This window comes from Callorhinus ursinus, unplaced genomic scaffold (assembly GCF_003265705.2).
Source record: "Callorhinus ursinus isolate GAN/ISIS: 27379988/994484 unplaced genomic scaffold, GSC_fseal_2.0 scaffold10, whole genome shotgun sequence".
Lineage (NCBI taxonomy): Eukaryota > Metazoa > Chordata > Mammalia > Carnivora > Otariidae > Callorhinus > Callorhinus ursinus.
This window is the reverse complement of record NW_027397072.1, coordinates 54,194,934-54,222,513: the sequence shown is the minus strand read 5'-3', so window position 1 is coordinate 54,222,513 and position 27,580 is coordinate 54,194,934. Positions and strand designations below refer to the sequence as shown.

At 37.5% G+C, this 27,580-nt stretch overlaps 2 protein-coding genes across 3 annotated transcripts in view; both read left to right on the top strand.

The window, feature by feature from the left end:
- APLF (aprataxin and PNKP like factor) overlaps nt 1–24,198 on the top strand; it is an 88,704-nt gene extending 64,506 nt beyond the window's left edge. For both annotated transcript variants that reach the window (XM_025868553.2, XM_025868552.2), the window contains 2 exons: nt 13,788–13,834; nt 23,682–24,198. In XM_025868553.2, coding sequence (XP_025724338.1) covers nt 13,788–13,834; nt 23,682–23,887 — 253 coding nt within the window. In that variant the 3' untranslated portion in view covers nt 23,888–24,198. The remainder of the gene's footprint in view (nt 1–13,787; nt 13,835–23,681) is intronic.
- On the top strand, nt 10,803–11,640 carry LOC112821200 (small ribosomal subunit protein eS1-like). Its single transcript, XM_073897628.1, has one exon. It carries the CDS (start codon nt 10,823–10,825, stop codon nt 11,342–11,344), a length of 522 nt encoding a protein of 173 aa, XP_073753729.1. The 5' UTR covers nt 10,803–10,822; the 3' UTR covers nt 11,345–11,640.
- Nucleotides 24,199–27,580: the final 3,382 nt, after the last annotated feature.

Below are 27,580 nucleotides of genomic sequence, written 5' to 3'. Positions count from 1 at the left end.
AGCAGGTCTCTGTCTTCTTAGCTCTGAAACTTCCCTTTGGATATTAGGCTACCACCCATGCATCCTAAAATCTGGCAGATTTCTTGAGAGGAGACTAGTTCCGTGTTTGTTGCAGATCCTTTCTCCCTAGTGGGACTTCCTCTCTGAAACACGACATGAATTAGAGATTTCATTCTACCATTTTGAAGTTTCAGACACAGACCTTAAACCTCTCATACTTTCCAGGAACTCAGCAGATATTTCTTAGGACGAATCAGCCTTGTGTTTGGGGTTCTTTTAGTTTTCAGATTGTCATGACAACCCCATGAGACCATGAAAAGCTCTACAAGTTTCTCTTTCCTCAACTAGAGTTCCTCCAGATGACTCAAATCTTATTCTTTAACCCACACCAAGAATTGGCAAAGACCTCTAGGGAAGAAAACAGCCAGTGATTGTCAGATAACCTAGGAAGGGCTTTTTCTCGGGAATTTTAGATAATCTAAAATTCTCATTGCTCCCACAGTTCTGTCATAAAAATAATTTTTACAGTTTATCAGGGTTTTTTTCCTAATTGTTAAGATATTGGCCTGCCATGATGTCCTGTGTCCTTCCCAGAAGCAAAATCCAAATGTGCCTATTCTTGAGAAGAATGAATGTAAAATACAAAACCTTCCTAAGAATAATCAAATGTCAAATACTGTCAAAAATAATGTCAAAAATTGCTGCCTCCATGTTGTCAGTCTCTTCAAGAGAGGTCAGAGCAGTGAGTAGTCAAGAGAAATTACTCCAATGCCAGTGACCCACATATGCTAATAGAAACTTTTCAGATCTAGATCTAAATATATTTATATATACGTAGAGTGTATTTTTTTCATCTGTTGAGCTGCTTAGTGTCTTGGTTCAACTTGGAGATAAAAGCTGAAGATTTTTTCCCTTGTTAATTTTAATTACAGTTCAGAGAGACTCTTGGAGAGCATTAGGTATGATCGCTTACCCTCACTACTGTTTTACAAATAAAGGAGCGGGAACAAGAAAGGTTAATGAGTTGACTAAGACTCTAAAGCCAGTGAAATGAAAACCAACTCTCTTCCCTCCTCCATTCCAGCATTTCTCTGTGTCAGGACCTGACTTCACCATTGTTATTCATGGCTGGCTGACTGGCTGGCTTCCTTCCTTCCTTCCTTCCTTCCTTCCTTTCTTTCTTTATTTTCTTGAGATTTTATTTATTTATTTGAGAGAGAGAGCACAAGCACAGAGGAGGGGCAGAGGGAGAGGGAGAAGCAGACTCCCCACTGAGCAGGGAGCCCGATGCAGGCCTTGATCCCAGGTCTGGAGATCATGACCTGAGCCAAAGGCAGATGCTTAACTGACTGAGCCACCCAGGCGCCCCTATTCATGGCTTTCTAAAGTATTAACAGTGTTTGTTTTTTATTCAAATGGAAAAGTTTTGAGTTTTTTGGAGTTAAAAAAAAAAAAACCTCTAGGTAAGTTACTTTGATTGAAGAAATTGTGAATTTTTCAGATGATCAAAACAATAGAAGAAACCCTAGTTATGGAAGCATGATATATAGTTATATACTCTTTCTTCACACCTTATTATTATTATTTAGGCAAAAAACATGATCTAGTAGATGTCATTGATAATATAACATCACTTTAGTTTTAGCCATTTACTCTTTAACAATCTTGATTTGCAAGAATATGTCATTTTTTTTAAAAAAATATTTTATTTATTGAGAGAGGAAGAGAGAGCGAGTGTGAATGTGTGCACTATGCAAGTGGTGGGAGGGACAGAAGCAGACTCCCTGCTGAGCAGGGAGCCCACAGCGGGCTCCATCCCAGGATGCAGAATGGGTCAGAAGGTGGGAAACTTTTAGAGGATCAAGAATAAAGAACAGGAAAAGAATGATAGAAAATACCTGATTAGCTGGGGCCACAGAGTCAACCTTATTTGAGGTGAGAAAAAACAAGGAAGTAAGTATAGAGCCCAGAGTTGGTATGGCATTTGGGGGTTGGCAGACTGGATATATTGTGTTTTTGGTCAAAGAGAGCATTTATAGGGACTTGAAAGTTATCTAAGTGTTGGTTTGCTGACATGGCACCCCAGGCAGGAGTGACTCCATCTTGGGACTAGATTTTTATTGCTACAGTGCTGGAATATAAGCCTACTGTATTAGAATGATAAAATGTTCTAATTTGGTTTACTTAAAAGCAAGTTTTAATGTAAATGCATGCTAGATTTTTCCTACAGCCACAGAAGAAAAATATTGAAGTCTCGCAGATCATAAAATAACCCACAAAAATCAGCCAGAAATTATTATATTTACAGAATTAAAAAACATATATATATTCTAAAAGTAGAGCCGTGATAAGCCTGTTTTCCATGATGGTTGACACATTTGGAAGGGAGATGAAATTTATGGCTGAAACACTTTTTTTTGCTTTTTATCTTTGAAAATTTGCCTTCACGAAACAGGATAAGAATTATTCTTAAGTAAAAACAGTCTCTCAAGTGAAATACTGAGTTGGTTTTTCGTTTTTTGATTGTTTTTGCTTTTCAGTTTTACCTTCTAATCCCTTAAATGTGTGTAATTCAGTTTCTCTTTTTGAAATACATAGGTGATCTCAACTGTGTACAATATACCAAATAATCTCAGTTTTATACTATGTCAGCTGCCTAAATTTATATGATACTGTATTTCCAAGTATTGCTGTCTATGGTCAAAGTTTTTATCATGATAGAGCAAGTATGAAAATACCAAAGTACACATATATGGATATATTTCATTTTCAGCCATTCAGAAAAACAGATATGAATCACATTTTAAATGCATACTGTAGTAAAAATAAAGATCCCTAAAGCCCATATAAGAGGTTGATATTTAAAAAAGATATTTAACTATTAAATTTTATTCTTTTCTAGACTACAGGCATTACTAAAATTTTCTGACATTATACTTTTTAAACCTCACAAATCAACCTGATAAAATGGTAATATGAAAGAACTAGTTAATGTTGTCATTTTAAGTATCTTGCCCATTAATAAATCTGATTTATTCCTTTTGTGCTGTACACTATAGTCTGTCAGAAGACTTGCTCAGTTTAATGTGTTTGATTAGCTTAAGATACTTGTCTGAATTTGAGCATTAGATACTTAATGTCTAATATAACTCAGTGCTTGTTGTGCCTGCTTCTGACCCATTCACTTTCTCTGGTGTGTAATAGGATTTTATGCAGTGTGTTACTCCTGTTCTTGTTTGTTAAATTAGGCTCTAACTTTAGAATACGTATACACTAAAATGAATGAAATCCATCTTCAACCAGTTTAGTGTAAAAATGTAAAGTCAAACTCACATACGTTTGCCTTGGACTTAAAAACTTAAGGCAGGTATGTATTATGCAAATGAAAATGTTGGTGCCTTGATGTTTTTTGGAAGCCAATGACCTCCTTTTTACTTTTTTAATTATAATACCTTCTAAGAGGGATGACGTAAGGAAGTGTATTAGTTATCAACTGTAAGTGCTCTCACTGTAATGAATCTGCAGCATGATCGGTGTAGTTGAAAGAACACAGTGTTTTGCAACAAGCATAATTCATTTTTTAAAAAGGATATTTGATAGTAAATTCATTATCTTTTGTTATTTGCTGATCCAAATTTATAGCTATGATCTAAATTTTTTTTGCTATTTCCTCTTTTTAATTTATCTATATTTTTTATTTAGAGAGAGTGCATGTGCATGTGCACATGAGGCGGAGGGGGAGGTTGGGGGAGAAGGAGATGGAGAAAGAGAATCTCAAGCAGGCTCCACACCCAGCTTGGAGCCCGACATGGGGCTCGATCTCAGGACCCTGAGATCATAACCTGAGTCAGTTGCTCAATCAACTGAGCCACCCAGGCACCTCTCCTCTTTTATTTTTGAAAAGTGTTCCAAATTATTGTAATATTATCTTAATTGATCATATGTGCAGATGTATACTTCAGACCAGAAGATACTGATTTTTGGGAGCTGCTTCATAAAAATTAAGAATGTGTGTTTAACGTAAATCCATATTATTTTATGTGAGGCAAAATAAATAGGTTTTAATAGGGAAACTCTAGTTGTCTGGTAGTTGAGATTCCCAGAATCAATCATGTGAGGCCATCAATCATTTTTTAAAAAAGATTTATTTATTTATTTATTTATTTATTTATTTATTTATTTATTTATCAGAGACAGAGCAAGAGAGCAAGTGAGCACAAGCAGGGGAAGTGGCAGGCAGAGAAGCAGGGAGCAGGGAGCCTGGAGCCCGATGTGGGGCTCAATCCCAGGACCCTGGGATCATGACCTGAGCCTAAGGCAGCCGCTTAACCAACTGAGCCACCCAGGCGTCTCAATTATTTTATTTATAGTTAAGAATAACCAAAGTTGTTAGAATCTTAATCCATTTTTATAGGATCTGCATATAGAGGAAGTAACCTATCATTGTCTGCCATGCTTGCAGTTCTTTAATCATATATAAGAATATCATCTTGGAAGAAAGTATCTTAGACTACGTACACAGGCTTAGCTATGCAGTTTTACATAAGACTTGGCTATAATTTTTTTTAAACTTCATTTAGAAATAGTAGTAATGACATCAATTATGTTTATGTAGCCTTGAAAAAATGTATTGGAATGTCTTGTGGTTTTGTTTTTCTTACTCCTTTATTTGAATATGCACCTATTTTCATAATGAGAAATTTGATTTTTTTTGTTACGTTTAGTATTAATTGCATGTATATATAAGAATTTTCAGAGGTCTTTTGGCATGTGTAGTAAAGGTAATGATGTTCAATTAACAAATTGTCTACTTTCTATTATCTTATGCTGGTTTACTCTTTTTATTATTTAATAAAGACCATATTTACTATCTCTTTTTCCTCTAAATTTTGGGACTTAGATATTTGATAACATAGGATTCGCGCTTTTGCTTTAGGTTTTAAAATGGATGTTGACTTTCAAAAATGCAAGATATTTTGGAATGAAAACAAAAATATAGAATATCACTTATTTACTGAGCAAATATTGAGCATCCAACATGCTAGTAGTCACTATTACAGAAGCTGATGTAAAATAGTATTTCAGGTTCATTTAAAATTTTGCGTATTAAGTGACTTAATTAAGTTACTTTGGGTATTAAGTTACTTCTTTGAAAGTAAACAAAAATAAAAAGTATGATTCTCTTCTTGTTACCATTGCCTAGTTAATCTTTAGGTAGCTATTTATGGTGGAGTTAATGTGTTTTTTAAGTCAGTGGACTTGGGTTCTAGATGGTTGTACCAACTCTGTAGCATAACTTTGCTTGTCATTTTATTTTCCTGGGCTTCAATTCCTCATGAAAACATGGGAAACTCAGAGGTTGGATCATTTCTGTTCCAGGGTCCTACACTGAGTAATGGCAATATTCAGAGCGGAGAGCAATTTATTCATGTCCATAAAGCCAGACTGGTCATATTCCTGGTCTGTTCTTCCTTAGCCTTCTTTGCTACCTCCTCTTCTTTTTCCCTACCTATAATTTATCACTGAGCCACAGGGCTCAGTTCCCTGAGTGAGACCCTTCTCCATATTTGTTCTTACTCCTGATGGCATCTGATTCAATTAAATGGCTCCAGACTTGTACACTTGGTTGTAAAACAGGTAGTTCAAACTTATTACATCTGAAATAGAACTCTGGATTTTTATCATGAAAACAACTCTTTCCCAAGTGTTCTCCACCTGTGTAAATGACTTCACCATTCACACAGTGTTTAGGCCCCAAACCTAGAAACAGCCTTGATTTTTCTCTTTTCTTCACATCACTCATTCAGTCCATCAGTGGTTCTTGCCATTTCATCCTTGAAAATATATTAGGACCCTGAGCACTTCTTTCTTCCCCTACCTCTACCATTGTAGTCATAACCACCACCTCTTACCTCTGAAGTACTGCAGTAGCTTCTTAACTGATAACCCTTGTTTCTCCTCTTGCCTTCCTGTGGCTCATTTTCCATAAGCAACCAGAATAATTCTCTAAAATTAAGTCATATCATGTTTTCTTTTTTTTTTTTTTTTAAAGATTTATTTATTTATTTATTTGAGAGAGAGAGAATGAGAGACAGAGAGCATGAGAGGGAAGAGGGTCAGAGGGAGAAGCAGACTCCCCACTGAGCAGGGAGCTCGATGCAGGACTCGATCCCTGGACTCCAGGATCATGACCTGAGCCGAAGGCAGTTGCTCAACCAACTGAGCCACCCAGGCACCCTCATATCATGTTTTCTTAATCAAAATCTCCCAATACTTTCCCACAAAACTCTTTACCATAGCTTACAAGTCCTTCTCTGACTTCATTTCCTACTGTTTTCTTTCTCATTCATTCTCTTTGAGCTTTACAGATCTATGTGTTTTTCCAAATACCCTAGCTTGTTTCCTACCTCAGGGCCTTAGCAAATTTATAGACATTGTACAGACACTCTTCCTGGAGTGTTCTTCTTCAGAGATGTATTTATTCCAATACCAATATCATTAAAATCAGAATTTTTTTTGAAAATGTATATTTTAAAATACAATGGCTCCTGAAACCCTGGTGTGGTTATGGGTGTATAGTTTTATGTTTAGAAACCAAAAATTACCATTAATAATTAATAGTAATGCAAAAAAAAAAATAACAACTCAGAAAGGATTTTGAGGCCTGCTAAGTTACAGAAAATGCCATTTGTGAAAAAGATGGATGTAAATCTTTTATGAATGAACTCTGAGTAAGTATTTCCATTCAGTATTAGGAAAAAGTCCTGGGTGGAATTTGGCATTATCCTTGAAAGCTATTTCAAATACTCATATGCCCCCAAAGAGCTGTACAAAACTGCCACTTAGCCTTAACCTAGGGTTATATGAAAAAGACATTGTGCCTTGTTATGAAATGACTGATTTTTGCAACTGAGATATGCACAGGTGAATGTTAGAAGATATTCCACAGGGATGCCTGGGTGGCTCAGTTAAGCGTTTGCCTTGGGCTCAGGTCATGATCCCGAGGTCCTGGGATCAAGTCCCGCATGGGGCTCCCTGCTCAGCAGGGAGTCTGCTTCTCTGCCTGCCGCTCCCCCTGCTTGTGTGTGTGTTCTCTCTCTCTGACAAATAAAAAAATCTTAAAAAAAAAGAAAATATTCCATAAATATGTGAAGTATGATGGGGAAAATATTCAGTCATAATACGTATTATTAAAAACAAAATTCAGCTATTTAGTATTAATTAGAAAGTACTTTTTCCCCATATTTTATTATTTAATAGACTTAAATTTTTTTTTTTTATTTTTTAAAGCACTTCTTTTTTTTTTTAAGATTTTATTTATTTATTTGCCAGAGAGAGAGAGAGAGTGAGAGCACAAGCAGGGGGAGAGGCAGGCAGAGGGAGAAGCAGGCCTCCTGCTGAGCAGGGAACCTCATGTGGGACTTAATCCCAGGACCCGGGGATCATGACCTGAGCTGAAGGCAGACGCTTAACCGACTGAGCCACCCAGGTGTCCCTAGACTTATAAAAAATTTTAAGTCCACATGCACTTTTTAATTGGCAATTACTTTTACTGGCACACAGAGTTTCCAAACATTGGCTATCTCAAAGTAAAATTAATTTCTTTTTCTTTAAAAATAGCTGACACGTGGAATATACTTAATAGCCTACAAGTGTTTATACATATTACTTCATTTAACCTTTGGAACAGCCCTGTGTGAGCTAAGCAATATTATCCCTGCTTTACAGATAAGTAAATGGTGACTTGGTTTATAGGACTTTGCCTGAATCACACAACCAGTAAAAGGTATAGTTCGAATTCCTAATCAGCCCTTCTGATCCTGAAACCTGAGCCCCTTCCATAGCAATGCCAGTGATCCAAAGTTCAGCCAGCCAGATGAGAACAGATCAAGACACAGTGGCATCTATCTCTTAAGCATTTGTGAAGGACTGTGTGTTCCTGTGTTCCTTGCATGATTGACTGACTAGAGCTAAGTGTCTGGTGATGCTGACCAGTCAGTATCTCAGGAACCTAATTGCAGTGGAGTCTGCTTAATATGATTGCTACATTTTCATTTTTTCCTGGGGAAGTAACATGAATTGTTAATGGCAGGAAATTCTAACATGTTTTAGTGTTAGGTTTGCATAAAAAGATTCAGTGAGTACTTTGATTATTAACTTTGTAAGTGTGAATACAAAGCAGTTTCAGCACATTGACATTCTTTTCAACCTAACGAGAATAGGCATTCTCTGGCATATTTCCAGTAGAAAAACTGCCTTTCAAAGGATAGGGTTCTGAAAACATCAGGATCCATGGATTAGGATTACTATAAAAATATTAAATATTAACATGAACTCAGAAACACTTATTACCAGTCTAGAAATTACTAGAAACTGCTTTTTGTGCTCCAACCAATGAGAATTTTAAACTTCAGTTTGTATTGTGTCAATACAATATTGGCAATATTCTGTCAAGTTCCTTTTAACAGTTATTTTAAGAAATAATAAGTTAGCAAAAACAAGTTTCTTTTTTTCTTATTAAATAGGAAAATATAAAATATTCCATCATTTTGGAAACTCATGTAAAAGCTTAATTAAAACTTTTTACCTTAAAAAAATCTACATTCTAGTAGATAAATTTGTTAAAACTAAATTGGAAGTTTGGCCTCTAAAGGTGAAAAAGTACTAAATCGACTAGTTTCTTCTGGTTTCCATTAGTCTTATACTTGTCTTTTTTTTTTTTTTAAGATTTTATTTATTCAAGGGCACCTGGGTGGCTCAGTCGTTAACCATCTGCCTTTGGCTCAGGTCATGGTCCCAGGGTCCTGGGATTGAGCCCCGCATTGGGCTCCCTGCTTGGCGGGAAGCCTGCTTCTCCCTCTCCCACTCCCCCTGCTTGTGTTCACTCTCTCGCTATCTCTCTCTCTGTCAAATAAATGGATAAGATCTTAAAAAAAAAAAAAGATTTATTCATTTGACAGACAGAGAGCACAAGCAGGGGGAGTGGCAGGCAGAGGGAGAAGCAGGCTTCCCACCGAGCAGGGAGCCCGACGTGGGGCTCGATCCCAGGACCCTGGGACCATGGCCTGAGCCGAAGGCAGACGCTTAACTGACCAAGCCACCCAGGTGCCCCTATACTTGTCTTTTTATGAAAATAGCAAGTTCTCCTAGGAAAGGATGGAAACTATTACCAGAGCCTCAAAGAAACATCCCCCACCCCACAAAGCAGATGAAAATCTGTCCATGGAGCTGAAAATCTTTTCCTTTTCCGAGTACAAAATACACTTTTCTGCTCTTCCTTTTGGGAATATACAAGTGTAAAAGTTTTTTCCTTATCTTTTATTTTGAAATGGTTTGCCTTTTTCCTAGGCAGTATATGAGGTTAGATTATGTAGGTGGGGTTTGTGAGTGCCATTGTGGATGTGTTTCAAGATAATAGAGAAGGGGGAACCATCTTCTGCAACCTTAGGGTTGAATCAGTACCCCTGCCCTCATCCCATTTGCCTTTAAAAAGTTATTCTCACTTTCAGTCCCTCTGGTGGTGATAACTGTTATCAGCAGTCTTTTAACTGGTATTTGGTGCATAAATTGTACTTGAGTCTCTGTTAACTCCTTGGCTCCATTTTCTGTACTTTTTTTTTTTTATATGAGTGTAGTTGACACACAAGTTACATTAGCTTCAGGTGTACAACATAGTGATTCAACAAGTTTATATATTATGCTGTGCTGACCACAAGGGTAGCTACCATCTGTCACCATACAAGCTATTACAGTATCATTGACTGTATTCCTTATGTTGTGCGTTTTATTCCCATGACTTATTCATTCCATAACTGGCAGCCTGTATCTCCTACTCTCCTTCTCCCATTTTCCCCATCCTCCCACTCTCCTCCCTTATGGCAACCGTCAGTTTGTTCTCTGTGTTTATAGGTCTGATTCTGCTTTTGTTTGTTTGTTTATATTCATTTGGATTTTTTTCAGATTCCACATGGAGTGAAATCATATGGTATTTGTCTTTCTCAGTCTGATTTATTTCATTTAGCATAATATCCTCTAGGGCTATCCATGTTGTCACAAATGGCATGATCTCATCCTTTTTTATGGCTATATAATATTACACACACACACACACACACACACACACACACACACACACACATCCACACACATCGTCCTTATCCATTTGTCTATCGATGGACTCTTAGGCTGCTTCCGTATCTTGGCAATTATTAAATCATGCTACAGTAAACATAGGGGTGCATATATCCTTTCAAATTAGTGTTTTTGTTTTCTTTGGGTAAATATCCAGTGGTAGAATTATTGGATCATACGGTATTTCTGTTTTTAATTTTTGAGGAACCTCCCTGCTGTTTTCCACAGTGGCTGCACCAATTCACATTTCCACTGACAGTGCACAAGAGTTCCTTTCTCTCCACTCCTCACCAACACTTGTTGTTTGTTGCGTTCTTGATTTTAGCCATTCTGACAGGTGTAAGGTGATATCTCATTGTGGATTTGATTTGCAGTTCCTTGATGATTAGTGATGGTGAGCATCTTTTCATGTGTCTGTTGGCTATCCATATGTCTTCTTTGGAAAAATTCTATTCAGGTCCTCTGTCTATTTCTGTACTTATTTTTAAAGACCAACATTCACTTACTTGAGACTTTCTAAAAGCAGCCTTTGAAAGAGGCTATAGTAGCAAACAATTAAGACCATATTTAACTGTTCAATAAATCTTTTCTTAATTATTAAGGGCAAAGTGGGAAAAGTTAGGACTACTTGGAACCTGAAAAATACATATATTAAAAAGGACCAGGCCCTTTTGGCTCCCTGAGCAGCGCCATGGCGGTCGGCAAGAACAAGCGCCTTACGAAAGGTGGCAAAAAGGGAGCCAAGAAGAAAGTGGTTGATCCATTTTCTAAGAAAGATTGGTATGATGTGAAAGCGCCAGCTATGTTCAATATAAGAAATATTGGAAAAACATTAGTCACAAGAACTCAAGGAACCAAAATCGCATCTGATGGCCTCAAGGGTCGGGTTTTTGAAGTGAGCCTTGCTGATTTGCAGAATGATGAAGTTGCATTTAGAAAATTCAAGCTAATTACTGAGGATGTTCAGGGCAAAAACTGCCTGACTAATTTCCATGGCATGGATCTTACCCGTGACAAAATGCGCTCCATGGTCAAAAAATGGCAGACCATGATCAAAGCTCATGTTGATGTCAAGACTACCGATGGTTATTTTCTTCGTCTATTTTGTGTTGGTTTTACTAAAAAACGCAATAATCAGATTCGGAAGACCTCTTATGCTCAGCACCAACAGGTCCGTCAAATTCGGAAAAAGATGATGGAAATCATGACCTGAGAGGTGCAAACAAATGACTTGAAAGAAGTGGTCAATAAATTGATTCCAGACAGCATCGGAAAAGATATAGAAAAGGCTTGTCAGTCTATTTATCCACTTCATGATGTCTTCGTTAGAAAAGTAAAAATGCTGAAGAAGCCCAAGTTTTAATTGGGAAAGCTCATAGAGCTTCATGGTGAAGGTAGTAGTTCTGGAAAAGCTACTGGGGATGAGACCGGTGCTAAAGTTGAACGAGCTGATGGATATGAGCCACCAGTCCAAGAATCTGTTTAAAAGTCAGACATTTAATGGTGACAAAAAAATCATATTTGTGGAAAAAAAAAAAGGACCAAAGGTTTTAAATCTCAGAAGACTATAAATAGTAATAACAATAATGGGGCATCTGTATAGAATTGTTAACACTTGAAGAATCTCAACAGAGGTATATATATGGAATTTTAGTGTACTAATCTTGCTACTTTTCAGTAGGTTTGGCATTTTTTTCAAAACAAAAAGCTACCAGTGTATTTAATTTTACTACACTCACACAAAAAGATTTTTTAAAAGGTTACCAAAAATACTCTCAAATGACCAACAGTCTTTTTCTCGGTTACTGATGAAGAATGACTTTGGTATTAATGTGCCTGTCCCTCATGTTTCTGTTCCTCCTCCCCTGAAGTCCAGCATTAATTGCATTTTCATAAAGACTGCATTCAACAAGGCAGTGAGCTGTGCTGGCGTGTTGTCTTCCCACAAATCGTCCCTACAGCTTTGTTCACGTGCAACTCTCTTGGCCACATTGAAGTTGTCCAGTTTCTTTCTCTCAACTTTGAAGTGTCTTTTCCATTAAGAGGTCAGATTTGGGTTAATTATCCCAAATGCACAATCTTTTGTAGAATCTTTTTTCCACTTTTCAAAACTGTTGAGTTATGACCCTAATTAACTGTGTGGTTGCAGTTTTGTACTGTGTTAAAGGCTCACAGTATATGAAAAGTGATCCCCAAAAAGAAGAGATATTAGCAATAAGAAATGTCTCTGACACCTGACATAGAGCCTGACATATAATTAGTGCCCCATGTCTATTTATTGAACCAATGATGGATGTGTCAATGGCTAACATTAATTACTTACAACCTATCACGTCCTTGGACTAAGGACTTGCTCTGTATTCTTCATGAATCCTCACAACAGCATTGTATGAGCTGTGTACTTCAGCATACCTATTGTCAGTGTACCCCAGCTCTCCTGTGTCAGTCCCCCAAGAGAGGTCCCCATCAAGTGGGTCATGATCGACCAGTTACGGCTTTGGATTTTTGCTGCCTGGGCCTGTTGCATTATCTGGAGAATGCTTTATATATAGTGTACCCCAACACTCATTTAACTAATAAAATAATAGAAGAGATCATAGGTACATAAAATCAAAAATAGATATCCAAACAGTAGTTTCTGTATGACTTTGGAATAGGTCGTATAAATTTCTCAATGCATTCTAGAGGGGAGGGGGGGAGGGGGATGGGTTAGCCTGGTGATGGGTATTGAGGAGGGCACGTTCTGCATGGAGCACTGGGTGTTATGAACAAACAATGAATCATGGAACACTGCACCAAAAACTAATAATGTAATATATGGTGATTAACATAACAATAAAAAATTAAAATAAAAAAATTCTCAATGCAAATTGACTTTTGTTTTCTCCTAACAATTGAGGATCTTTAGAGACATGACTTAGATGCTTTTGTCTTTGGATTCAAGAAGACCCTAAAAGTATCCTTTTAGACATTATAAACACATACATACACACACATATTTGATATTTTGTGTTCTATGTTTTATACACTATTATACATTTGTATTTTTATATATTTGATGTATGGCATTGACATTTTAGAAATACAATATATTATATTTTGGGAATATGATATATTGTACTTCATCTCATACTGTTTTTCTCCAGTAAGTCATGAGGGAAAAACTTTTGTCTGGTTCACCACTATAACTTTGCATCTAGAAATATGCCTGGCATGTAATGGGCACTTAATAAAGTTGTAATTAAAAAGCAAATGCTTTGGGGGGCGCCTAGGTGGCTCAGTCAGTTAAGCATCTGCCTTCGGCTCAGGTCATAATCCCACGGTCCTGGGATCAGCCCCATGTCAGGCTCCCTGCTCAGCAGGTAGTCTGCTTCTTGCTTTTCCTCTGCCTCTCCCCTTGCTCATGCTCGCTCTCTCAAATAAATAAATTCTTAAAAAAAAATAAATAAATGCTTTGTACAGCATGGTGACTATAGTTAACAAAAAAAGTTAATGCTTTTCAATAAGAGGCTTACTGGGCCTAATTTTATTTGTAGGTTAGTGAGTGTTCTTGCTTATTTTTGTTGTTGTTCTTGTTCTAGTTTAATTTAAATAGTCCTACTAATTTTTAGTGATTGGAAAACTAGGTCTTAGTTTTGATTTCTCCTTTTTTTTAGGAAGAATCCCCAGCACAAGATAGAATACAGACATAGTGCACTTCCAGGTAAGTAATTTTACTTCAGGAAACAAAATGAAATCTTCAAATGATTCTCTTGTTAAACCTTTCCAGTTATATGAATTTTTTTTATCTCTGCTTCTCTGAATTTGCTGATTTTAATGATTTTTCTTAGATTAAAAAGAGTGATAAATTTTATATACCAAATGTTTTCTACCATCATTGCACAACAATATATATTTATCCTTATATCTTTTAGAATTCTCTCATTGGCCAGTATCTGAAAACAAAATCTCAAACTAGCCTAAGTGATGATGAGAACTTACTGACTTCTTTAAGTGAAAAATCCGAAGTGTGGATGGATTTAAACAAATTTACTGCTTTGGCTCATTAGTAATGTCAGTAATGCCACCAATGACCCAATTTCCTTTTATCATTCTGTCTTTAGAGGAGGTCATTATCATCCTAAGACTGGCTCTTCCCTCCACAAAGGGACTATATGAATTACTAGGACCACTGATGAGTTTGTACCACCCCTGGAACTAGGGTAGGGTCTCCTTCAGAACCACAGAGATCCCTGACAGAAACTAAAGTTTTGGGGGAAAGAGAGCAAGGGAGGACAGATACCAGAGAAGCAACCATTAAATGTCCTTCAGTCCTAGGTGCAGGCATCCATTCTACCTTCTCTTTTCCCAGTTCCAAACTCAAATACTTTTTACCTTTAACAAATTTTGGCTTCTTCATATCATTTATATAATGCAGAGGCGAATTTGGCACACAATATTTCTTCCCACAGAATGAGAGAAGAAAATGCATATTCTGTAGGCTATGACCCCATGCACATGTATGTGCATAAACACAGCCCCCTTGTAACCAAGTGATAAAAATAAGGAATTTCACCATAAGAGAATTCCATTTGAAATTTCTCATTGAAACACACTTTTCCTGCTTTAACACAACTCATTTTATCTGAGCTAATAGGTTATAGAGGTTATATGTTATGTATTATACTTTTTTTTTTTTTTCCTGGAGCTGTATCTAATGATGTAGCATTTCTGGTGGTTAAATAAACTTTCTTACCAGTAGTCATGTAATGTATGTTGATTAAAGCATATTTTATTGGCAGCGTTTAACACTGTCCCATGATAATGCATTTGACACATCTGTATCTTTATAGAAATAAGAACCATTTTCCTAGGGGTGCCTGGGTGGCTCACTCAGTTAAGCGCCTTCAGCTCAGGTCATGGTCTCGGGTCCTGGGATCCAGCCCCGCATTGGGCTCGCTGCTTGGCGGGGAGCCAGCTTCTCCCTCTCCCTCTACTGTTCCCCCTGCTTGTGGTCTCTCACTCTATCAAATAAATAAATAAAATCTTTAAAAAAAAAAAAGAACCATTTTCCTAAAAAACTATCAATGTGCACCAGATGGCATAGTTTAATTTGAGTTTTCTTTGAAAAGTCTCTTTGAATTATTATTAGGGAATCTTCTGAAGGAAAAACATATTTTTACAACTGACTTTTTTTTAACAGAAGCTTTTCATTTCATTGGAAAGCTAGTTTTTATAAAAGTTTAGATATTTTTAAGCAACATTTAATTTAATTTTTTGAAAAATATTTTATTTATTTATTTGTCAGAGAGAGAGGCAGAGAGAGAGAGCACACACCAGCGGCGGTGGGGGGAGCGGCAGGCAGAGGGAGAAGCAGACTCCCTGCTGAGCAGGGAGCCCGATGCGGGGCTCGATCACAGGACCCTGGGATCATGACCTGAACCAAAAGCAGACGCTTAAGCTACTGAGCCACCCAGGCATCTCAACATTTAATTTTATATTTTTAATCTACTTTTAAGGGTTGTTATGTGGCGATATTGTCACAACACTCTTTCTACTCTAAAACTTATAAATTAAGGTGTCTGGAGTATTTCCAATCTTAAATTAAATGTTGGGGTCTCATTATATTTCTTAATTTAGAGATATCTAACACTGAATTCTAATGTCCTTGTTTTTTTCATCTCCCGAATCCTTAAAGTTTAACATCATCCAAGATCTTAATCTCATTTCTATAGATTCATTATACACTTATTGATTCATTATTATGTCTTCCAAGTGAGCAGTTAACAGAGATCCGTGAGACCCAGCTCTGGCTTTATACGCTTGTGGCAAGACGGTCTAAAATGAGGAAACGGAAGAAGCACTTTCTGCTGGGGTTTATCAGGGTAGACCACGATGTGGGAATTTAGGCTAAGTTGGTCTTTAAGGTGGTTGGATTTAAATCATCTTTGTTTCTTAGCTCTGTGGTCGGTAGGTAGAAGATATCCCAGACAAAGTGAGTCATGGATCAGTGAAGGACATTGAGGTAGAAAATGGTAAGTGGTGTGTGGAGTTAGCAAGTGGATCAGTTTAACTAACGTAGGGAGTGTCTGTAGTTACCGTGGATGATACTAAAAAGATGTATGGAGGCCAGATTATAGAAGCTCTTGGAAATGAGACCAAAGATATGGGTGCGTCGGCATGTAATGGTGAGGTGGTATTTTATTCAAATCAAGTTGGTAACAATAAGCCATCAGAGTTAGAGTGGGGAGAGGTTTCTGATGTCAGGCAGTTGAGTAAAGGGCCAGAGCTAGGGTGGCCACCATGAGAATGGAAAGATAGTCATGGATACAAGTGAGATTTTGAAGGAAAAATCAGATTTGCCACTTAATTGGTTTGGGGCCTGAGATGACAAAGGAAATAATGATGACTCAGAATTATAATACAGTTTATCAGGAGACTAGGGATGACATTTACGTATCATAGAGATCAGGAGGAAGAGCCAGGTAATTGTTGTTGTTTTAATTTAAACATGTTGAATTTGAGGTGGGGGTATCATAACTACACAATGAGACAATAAAATTTAATATGGTACTGGTGTTAAAATAACTGCATCAAACTTTTACTATTTAACTTCTGATTTGTAGCGCTCCTAAAACATTTCTGTCTACAGAGTTCTTCCACACACGTAACAATTTATGTAGTGTTTTTTTTTTGTAGGTTTGACTGCTGTCATCTATTAAGCTTCTTATATATCTAATTGGTTTAAAATTTCACTAACTTTCCACACTTTTTTTTAGAGTTGCTGTGGTTTTGGCACAAAATACTGAATGCAAGAGTAATCAATGCCAGGAAAATTTTATTTTATACTTTCTTAGCTACCTTACCTGTTGACAACATTAAAAAAAAATTATCACCAGCATTTTATTATCTGATTATTGGAGTCATTCTGGCTTTTATTATTATGTGATATGCATTACTCTCGGCTATCGGTATCATCCGTGGCTGAAAATTTAGAATGTTCTACTGATCGTTATTTTAATTTCTCTCTAGTTCTGCAATTGTATGCACACATTTACTTATATATACTTTTCTTCCAGAAGTAGAACCCAAAAGTTCTAGAAAGCTATTATGGAAATTAATGGAACTTAAATGAGATTCTATAAACTGCTGCTTAGTGTGGGGAAATTGGAGAGATTTAGGGATACAAAAAAGGCTAGTGCAGTGGGATTTAAAAAGAGGAATAAACGATCAGAATCCACAAGCTGCTTTTCCAGGGCTAAACTGTGAATACCCAACTAGTAGCTTGGTGCATGAGAAAGATGTGTCTTTAGTAGTAAAAGGAAGTATTTAAAAAAGTGTTTATTCTTGTAGTATGTAGTAGATTTTCATCTTTAGAATATTGGGCTAAAAGTTTTTTTACTTAATGAGAATTAATATCCTAATTCTCAGATTTACTGGTAAAGAAAGGAAAGTAAAACCTGAAGAATTATGATGTTAAGCTGTAAATCTGCTATGAGGCATCTCTTAGATATCATCTAAGATGACAGTCTTAGATCCTAACACCAGAAATCTATTCGGGAAAATCAGCAATTTGGAACGATCTTTTCTCTCTGTAAAAACCAACATTTCTTCCAACATGCATTTGACACAGTGTACTCTTCACTAGCTCTTCAGACTTACATTCTTAGGGTAAGAACTGACCGTGAAATTTTAAACGTAAAGAAAAGGTTAAATACAAATTTAGGAATTGTCATTCTGATATGACACATCCCTCTACATGAACAGAAATTAAGAAATGACCACAGCCTAATATCAAATAGTTAATCTCCTGTTGTTTTAAATACGTTAAAAGAGTTTGTTACTTTTCTAAAGGCGGTTGTTTTCCATCATGGAAGTTCAGCATTACCCATCAGTTTTTTTTAAAAATAAGTGACCACCTGTTTCTCCTATGCTGCTTCGTGCAGTAAGGCTGTCATCCCTACATTCCATATGACTTCACTGATTTGGAGAGAAAATGATGATTCCTACTTTGGCCCTAAAATTAGAACTTTGGAGTCAGAAAAGATTTTTGAAGTAATTCAATCAACATCCTTTGACTCAGAGATAAAAACATAAATTCCATTAAGCCATTAAGTTAAGTGACTTGTTCATTGTTTATGGGCGTGTTTATGACCTAGATCTTTGGGCTTCTACTCCCCAGCCTGTCCTCTCTCTTAAACCGCAGCTGCTTTTTAGAGACTTTTTGTTGGATGAGGGGGATGGACAACCACATAAAAACAGCAATAACTAGCAGCAAGAAACTTCTAGGTGAAGATAGAGAAAAAAAATTATTTCATCGGAGTTCACCTCGATTTGGAAGAATCAAGCACACTTCTGATTTCTTAGACACACTCAAGAATTATATTTCAGGGGCGCCTGGGTGGCTTACTTGGTTAAGCATCAAACTCTTGATTTTGGCTCAGGTCATGATTTCAGGCTTCTCCTCGGCTGTGTGCTGGGCGTTGAGCCTGCTTAAGATTTCTCTCTCTCCCTCCACTTCTCCCCCCCACCTTGCACACACACACTCTCTCTCTCCCTCTTAAAAAAAAATTATATTTCAAATCAGCTAGTCATTATTTAAGAAAATGTTATGTGTAAGCACTTATTTTTTTCAAAAATGCAATTATGCTATTCTGTGGAAATCTACAAAAAATAACACTATAAAAATTATGTTTTGTTACTTAGTAAAAAAAATTAAACAGTTCCTGCTGTCTCCTGTTACTACTTTTGTACTTTAATAAGCTTTTCACCAACCATGACATTATCTGTACAATACTGGAGTCTTGGCTTGGGATCGTCTGTGATGGGATTCCTCATGTATGTTACCTGGTTCTCTAACCAGCAAGCTTCCTTGTATGAGCTTTCTTTGAAATTTTTATATAGCAAACAGTACTACTAGCAAGGTTTATGTGAACTTTATTAGTTTTATCACTTTAAATCCAGCTATTCAGATACCATACTATATGTTTCAGCTTGCCCAATTAGAGAATACATGCATGGGCTTTTTTTTTTTTTTTTTTTTTGCTTTGCTTTCAGTGTTCTTCATATCCCTTTTGCGTAAAAACTTAATTGTAGGGGCGCCTGGGTGGCGCAGTCAGTTAAACGTCTGCCTTTGGCTCAGGTCGTGATCCCAGGTTCCTGGGATCAAGCCCCACATAGGGCTCCTTGCTCAGCGGGAAGTCTGCTTCTCTCTCTACCCTCTGCCCCTTCCTTTGCTTGTGCATGCTCTCTCTCTCTGTGTCAAATAAAAAAAAAAAATTGTATGCTAAAAACAGGCATTTTATTCCTAGGTTAGGTGCTAGCCATATTTAGTTCAGAACCCTGCTTCCTGAGTTTATTCCCATGATTCAGGAAGTCATGTAATAATTCAGATCAACAAGTGTGCTTATTCAAAGCATTTTCCAAGTAAGTCAGGTTTCACTATCTGCATAGCCTAGTTACACTGAAAGGCAGAAACTGTTATTTTTCTAAAAACACCTTTAGCAATTAAAAACAAAAAGGTAAGCTTCCATCTAGATGGCATTTACATTGTGGAATATTTAAAGTCACTAATTGAATTTGCTAGAGAGGATCCATTGTAATTGATTCCAGAAAATAATCACGTCAGCATTCAGTACTCTGTTAAGAAGTGTCCACCTGGTGCTGCTAGCACAGAACATAGAGCTGACTTTGCCTTTGTCATGAGCTGGCTCTTCAGGTGCTTTTACTTAAAGCCCGTAATACCTGTTCATGTGAAGTAAAATGGATGAAATTTGACTACTAGCTACATGGAGTTCTGTTACGGATGGTTTTTTTTAGATTCTGAACCTCCTATTTAAAAGAATATGAATGTTTATATAAATGAAGATTTGATAGATACAAACAGTTTTTTGAGGAAATAACATGACCTTATTGCTCAAGAAATTAGCCTGCCCAGTAAGTTGCTAAAGATTTCCAGGATTCATTGAAGTTTCAAGCCCCTTCAATTAGCAGGACTTAGATAAAAGTCTTTAATGTAATTCATTATATTGACAGGCTAGTGATAAAAAGTGTAGGTTATAATAAGGGTTTCTGTAAAACTAAAGGTGTTCAGCAGTTCATTTGCAAATTGTTCATTTGTTCATCCAGTCATATATTTAACAAATATATATATTAAGTGTCTTCTATGTGTTAGGCATTGTTGTAGGAGCTGAGGATACAATAGAGGCAAAGCCTCGCCCTCTAGAATTTTACAAAGGTGGGCAGGGTAAACAACTATATGACGTCATATAGTGATAACTGCTAAGAAGAAAAAGTTGTGTAAGAGGACAGAATGGCAAGGTTGTGTGTGGTGGGGGACAGGTGCCATTTCAGATAGGATGGTAAAAGGACTCTGATAATTTGACATTAGAGCAGAGGCTTGAAGGAGAGAGCAAGACAGGTGATTATCTGAGGGAAGAATATGCCAGGCAAGGGGAATGGTGCCTCCAGAAGTGCTGGAGATGGTCCTGCTTGTCCGATTCAAGGAACAGTAGAAAAAGGGTATGAAACAAAGAGAATAAGGAGGGAGTGGCAGATGGGATCAGAAAAGCTAGCAGTGAGCTAGTTGTATAGGGTCTTAGAGGCCAGGACGTACAAGTCAGGACTTCAGAGTGAGATAGAAAGCTATTGGACGGGCGCCTGGGTGGCTCAGTTGGTTAAGCAACTGCCTTCGGCTCAGGTCATGATTCTAGAGTCCCGGGATCGAACCCCACTCAGGGCTCCTTGCGCAGCGGGGAATCTGCTTCTCCCTCTTGTGCTCTCTCGCTCTCAAATAAATAAATAAATAATCTTAAAAAAAAAAGAAAGAAAGCTATTGGAGGTTTTCTGGCTTCTCTGTGGAGAATAGATAAGAATGGAAGCAAGAAACCAGTTGGGTGAACATTGGAATTGACTGAAAAAAGAAGATGATGGTATGGGGACCAGAGAATGGAGTAGATGTACTGAAAAGTGGCAGATAGTTTTTGATGGCAGAGCCAATAGGATCTCTTGACATAGTGGATATCGGGTTTTCAGTGGAGGATATTCAGGGATGATGCCAAGATTTCTTGGAAGGTTGGAGAAGTCATATACTCAAGACTGGTAAGAGAATGACTAGATTTGAGTGAAGCACCCCAAGAGTTGTGTTCTGGGGATTTGATGTTTCAAGATGCCTGTTCATTATGCAAGTAGAGAGAATCCATAGGCAGTGAGATAAAGGAGTCTGGAATTCAGGTGGTGGTCAGGGCTTAGGATATACATTTGGGAGCTTAGGATGTAAGACTGGAGTGTGTTCGAGAAGAGGTCCCAGGCAGAAACTTGAATGCGCCAAAATTTAGAGATTGGGAAGATCTGAGGAAGAGCCAGCAAAGGAGCCTGAGAAGGAACAGCCAAATAAAGCAGGAGGAGAACCTGAAGGTATTTCAGCTTTATATATGTCTTTCTTTTTCAAGATTTTATTTATTTATTTGACAGAGAGAGACACAGTGAGAGAGGGGACACAAGCAGGGGGAGTGGGAGAGGGAGAAGCAGGCCTCCCGCTGAGCAGGGAACCCGACGCAGGACCCTGGGATCATGACCTGAGCCGAAGGCAGACGCTTAACGACTGAGCCACCCAGGCGCCCCTATATATGTTTTTCTTGTAAATCTGCTAGGTTAATTTCTGAATCTGAGAGGAGACGCGTTACTGAGATGTCACTAGTTATATATATGAGATACTTCCAAAGCCGAATGGCCAAGAACAGAGATGTTGACGGTCTTTCCTCCTCCCTCCTTCGCCATCTGCAAAACTACCCTCGAAATGTTTTTTAAATGTTTCCCATCATAAAAGTTTTATGGGAAATTGAGATTAGCTAGACATAAAACATGCCCTCGGGATGCTTATAGGAGATAAGAAATGTTTACAAATAAATACAATGCTAGATTTCCCTTAAGGCACTGGTGTGCTTCTTATGCTAATGAGAACTGTGCAAATCATTATGTAGCCTTTTTAGCCGAGGCTACAGAGAAACTCAGGGAGAAACCTGATGCTCAGTTTTTAATAATTATGTTAAAAATGAAGGTTGACATGTTTACATTCTGGTTTTTATGTTTTTAGTTTCTACTTTTATTTGTATTTTTTATGACCTCATTATTACTCAGGGAGAAACCTGATGCTCAGTTTCTAATAATTATGTTAAAAAATGAAGGTTGACATGTTTACATTCTGGTTTTTATGTTCTTAGTTTCTACTTTTATTTGTATTTTTTTATGACCTCATTATTATAAGCTGTCTCAAATCCTCTCTGGAAATGAATGGTGATATTAAGAAAAATGTAAATGTCTGGGCTGTGAGAGTTAAGAGGACAGATAAATTACTTTTTTTTGTTGTTGTCATCCTCATTTCTTCCTCCTCAAATTTCTTGAGTTTCATTTAAGTTACATCTATCTATTGCATGTGAACATTTTAGAAAGAAGTTAAGTAAAGCATATACAGAAGTACAAACAGTAATTTTTTAACCCACACATGTGGTGTTGATCATAGGGATTGTCCCCTGCCATTCAGAGATTTCCAGATAGAATCTTCCTACTTGTTTCTTAAATGTTCCATATCATCCTAGAGTCTCTCGCTGCTTATTTTAAAACATGCCTGTTGCTTGCAATGGAAAGTAAATGAAACAGAGTGGGATGAGGGAAGAAGTGGATTTGGAGACCGAAGAATTCTAGTATTATAATTCTAGTTTTATAATATTACTTAGAAATCTATAAATTTTATACTATTATTTAGAAATCTATGAATTCTAACGGCTGTTACCATAGCAATCCTGATATTTTCAGTAATCACAGTCCCTGAAATATGAACTGTAAGATCTATAAAACCAAATGTTCCAAAGTGTATAGACTCATATTTTCTCATTTGATCACAAACATGGTGTGTTAATTGGATCGTGCCAATTCTCCTGTGATCACAGACTGTCCCCAGATTTCAGTGCCTCACAGCAATAAATAGGTGTATTTCTCCCTCATGTTTCGGCTGCACGTTAGCTGTGGCCTTGCCCGATGTGGGTTCTCATCCTGGAACCCAGGCTGAAGGATCACCCCCGAGCCGGGAGGGGACATGAGGGAGATGGTGGCAGAGGGAAAAGGACAGCAGCGGAACCACAGAAAGGCACTTAAGGGTTCCCCTTGGAAGTTGCACAGACTGTTTCCACCCACTTTTCCTTGACCAAGTGTGATGTCATTGGGGTTGGTTAAATTAATCATGTCACAGGGAGGGACAGTAAGTACCTGGGACAAAACTATATTCTACCACCCCGAGGGTAGGGTAGTGTGAATATGATTATGATATTATTAAGGAACCAGTATTAGGATTCTCACAGGACATTTTAGTTTTAGGAGCCTCATGGTAGGAAAGGTTAGAATTTTAACAAAGAGTAATTTTAGTGCCCTTTCTAGAAATTTGTGGTGGTTAGTGATGTCTTAAGTAAAATTAATTCTTCCTGTCAGAGAAAGACATTTTATAGTTTGATATCTCTACTCCCGTGTTTGAGTGGCGATTGTTATGTTGGGTGCCAAATTCTTTTTTTTTTTTTCAGTGAGAAGCGTATCAGATGAAGACAGTGATAATGTTGGGCAACCCAATGAGTACGACCTCAATGACAGCTTTCTAGATGATGAGGAAGAAGAATATGAGCCGACAGATGAAGATTCTGACTGGGAACCAGGACAGGAAGACCAAGAGAAGGAAGATGTGGAAGAGCTTTTGAAAGAAGCAAAAAAGTTTATGAAAAGGAAAAAGTAACTTTTTTCTGCGATAATATATGGCTCACAGTTATTCTTTATGGAAAAAATTCAGGTACTAAGGAGGCACTTAAGTGATAATTGTTTTCCTTCTTTTGATAGTTATGACTTTGCTATAGACTCTGTGCAGATGAAACATTGATATATCAACCTTCGATGCAGTGGATGGAATTTGTTTTGTTGCCTTGCTTTTTCTATCCTATTTAAAGCATCTGGAAATAGGAAGCAGACAGAGTTAAAGAGAAATAATTGATATTTTTCATGTACTTTGTGTGTTGGTAATAAAAAGTAAAAGCCATGGGTCGCACAAAACTTTGGCCTTGTTTCTTTTTTCCAAAGATTCTATCTTTATAGAATACTAGGCAAGCAGAACCAGGCAAATTACACCATGTGTGGGAGAGCATGCATCTTTTATTGCTGTTGAAGTAATTCTTCAAGCAGAACCAGGCTTTAGAAAGTGACAGCCATCATATAATGGCTATTATTTTTCTAGTACCCTGGGTATGAGCTTTACAATTTCATTTACTACTTTTGTTCTTTGAAACTTGGGGAAATGAGTATCAAATGGATACTGAAAATATACTCAACTAGACCGTAGAAATGTCCACCCTGCAGGCGTTGTTATTTTGTGCCCCACATCTGTAATTTACTCTGTGTCTGCATTTAAAAGTAGAAAAAGTCAAAGGATTTGACAGTTTCTTTTTCAAACTAAAGTCCTGCATGGTTATTTTAACTTTCAGTGTTCCTTCTTTACATGAAAAGATCTAGAAATGATTTTTGACCATCGTTTTCTCAGATGACATTAGGTTCTTTTGTCCTCAGATGAAGGCAGCAAGCTGTCTGCTAGTATTCAAGATTTCAGGAAGAAACCCTTTATTCTCCAGTTTTATGAAGTATATCTCTGTTCTCAAACTACTGTAGGCCTTGTAATACTCTTCATTTTAGGTGACTTAGAATTTTTGAAATCCAGTTTAGAATCTTTAATAGCAGTTGGGTATGGGAACACCACAATAGGTACAATGTTGAAATCATAAATCACTAAACCAAAAGTGTCCTAATATTCATCTAACACTAATATTTCCTATTCTAAGAGAACCTAGGAATTTATATTTTAAAAGAGCAAGACAGCTTATAATTGTTTTCTTAGTGTTTTTGAATGTCTTTCAAAGTTAATTATGTAATATTAAAATTAACTTAAACTGGCCAGGACAAGATAAATATTTCTTTAGACTGTTATTACCTATTATTCTGACTTTGCCTCTGTTATTTAGGAACTGATTTGCTCCTTGTAATGTCCCTTTAGTCTTGGGGGCTTGACAGACCTATGAAAAAAATCTTTGAACTTATTTTCATCCCTGCACTGACTTAATCCTTAAAGGGTTGTTTTTTTTTTAAGATTTTATTTATTTATTTGACAGAGAGAGAGACACAGTGAGAGAGGGAACACAAGCAGGGGGAGTGGGAGAGGGAGAAGCAGGCTTCCTGTTGAGCAGGGAGTCCGATGTGGGGCTCGATCCCAGGACTCTGGGACCATGACCTGAGCCGAAGGCAGCCGCTTAATGACTGAGCTACCAGGCGCCCCTTAAAGGGTTTTTTAATCCACTCATAGATATATCCCAAAACAATTGAAAATGTGTTCACACAAAAACTTGTACATAGTGTCGTAGAGGCATTATTTATAATAGTCCAAAAGTAGGGGCGCCTGGGTAGCTCAGTTGGTTAGGTGTCTGACTCTTGATCTCAGCTCACATCTTGATCTCAGGGTTGTGAGTTCAAGCCCTGTGTTGGGCTCCCCACTGGGCCTGGAGCCTACTTAAAAAATAAATAAACAAATATAAATAAAATTGGTATAATAGTCAAAAAGTGGAAACATCTAAATGCCTATCGGTTGATGAATGGATAAACAAAATGTGGCATATCTCTACAATGGAATATTTTTGGCAATGAAAAAGAATTGAAGGATTGATACATGCTATAACGTGGATAAACCTTGAAAAGGTGCTAAGTGAAAGAAGCCAGCCGCAAAAGGCCACATATTATATGAACTAATTTATATGAGAGATCCAAAATAGGCAAATCCATAGAGAGTAGATTAGTGGTTGCCAGGGGCTAGAGGTGGCAGGGACAGGGGTTGACTGCTAATGGGTACAGGGTCTCTTTAGGATTGTTAAAAATGTTCTAGAATTAGTGGCGTTGGTTGCACAACTCTGTAAATATACTAAAATCCACTGACTTGTACACTTTCAAAGTGTGGATTTTATGGTATGGGGATTATGTGTTTTAATAAAGCTGCTATAAAAAGAGAATGCAAAAGGTGACACTAGTCTTTCAGAAAGAAAAAAGCATTTATCAGAATATGTTCTTCTTGGCAATAAGGTGATAGCTCATGGTAACTTTTTTTTAGAGTGGGGAGGGGGCCGAGGGAGAGGAGGGAGAGAATCTCAAGCAGGCTCCACACCCAGTGTGGAGCCTAATGTCAGGCTCGTTCTCACAACCCTGAGATCATGACCTGAGCTGAAATCAATAGTCAGATGCTCAACTGACTGAGCCACCCAGGCACCCCTCATGGTAGCTGTTTTTAAGGATAGTCTGATGTGGCTTCCATAATCATCCCAAAGACACTTTTCAGTATAATATATAAATATATGACTTAATTGACTAGAGTGTAGTGAGCATTTGCCACTTGGAATTGGACCATATTTAAATCTGAGACTTAGAAAAGAGAGGGAAAACTGATGACATTAGCTTGTCAGTGGGTACAAGAACAATGTTAACAAAAACTTGATTCTTTAAATAATTGCCATCCTAAACAGTGTAGAGGAGCCAACTCTCCCTATCATGGGTGTTCACAGAATTTAAACTATATCTCAGCCAAAAATTGTACATAGACATTTCTTACCAATGTGCTTAAATCTGAAAGCAAATGTTTTTTGTTGACTTCTTGTTGGAGTCGGGGGGCTGGTTCTGGGACCTTGGGAAGCTGAGACATGAAGATTTTTCAGTGACACCCAGACCCTGCTTCTGTTTTTGCCCCAGGTTGAGGATGGCCTTGTCAGTACTGTTGGTTTCTAGAACTGGAAGATCCCTAGTGGTTGTAAACATTCATTTCATGTAATTGAAAGCAAATGGATTGTGAGCATAATTTTCCAAGAATAGTGACATAAAGCTGGGAATAAATAGACAGTGACTTCCTTCCAATTAATGTGTGCAGAGTTCAGTGTCACCAGCACACACCATGGTGGGAGAAACCACACACGGATATGCTGCATCCAACCCTGCTCTGTTGAGACCACCTTGTTCCTGTTAAGTTCTGTCTCTTGAGTAGGGATCTATAATGGGGGGTGTGTGTGTCTGTTGTCTATGTATGTATTTTCCTCCTGCCGATCTGTAAACCATACTTACAAAGCTCCTCTATAATAGATACTGAAAGAAAAGGGATAAAGATGAATTACTGCTGACATTATGACTGGCTATCCTAATACAATGTACATAAACTTTATTATCATAAGCAACCACAGTTGTGCTCTGTTGTGCCCAAGACCCTGTCTAGCACAGAACAGCATAGAATCCCTGTTTCCATGTGCTTACAATCTATTTGGGAAGTTGGATATTTATTCATTTAGTAACAATGGCTACTGCATACTATGGGGGTTACAAGGGAGAAAAAGACATGGGGTCCACAGTCACAGAGCTT

Excerpts from the sequence above, each read along its gene's own strand:
- LOC112821200 (XM_073897628.1), top strand. The coding sequence starts at position 10,823 with ATGGCGGTCGGCAAGAACAAGCGCCTTACGAAAGGTGGCAAAAAGGGA.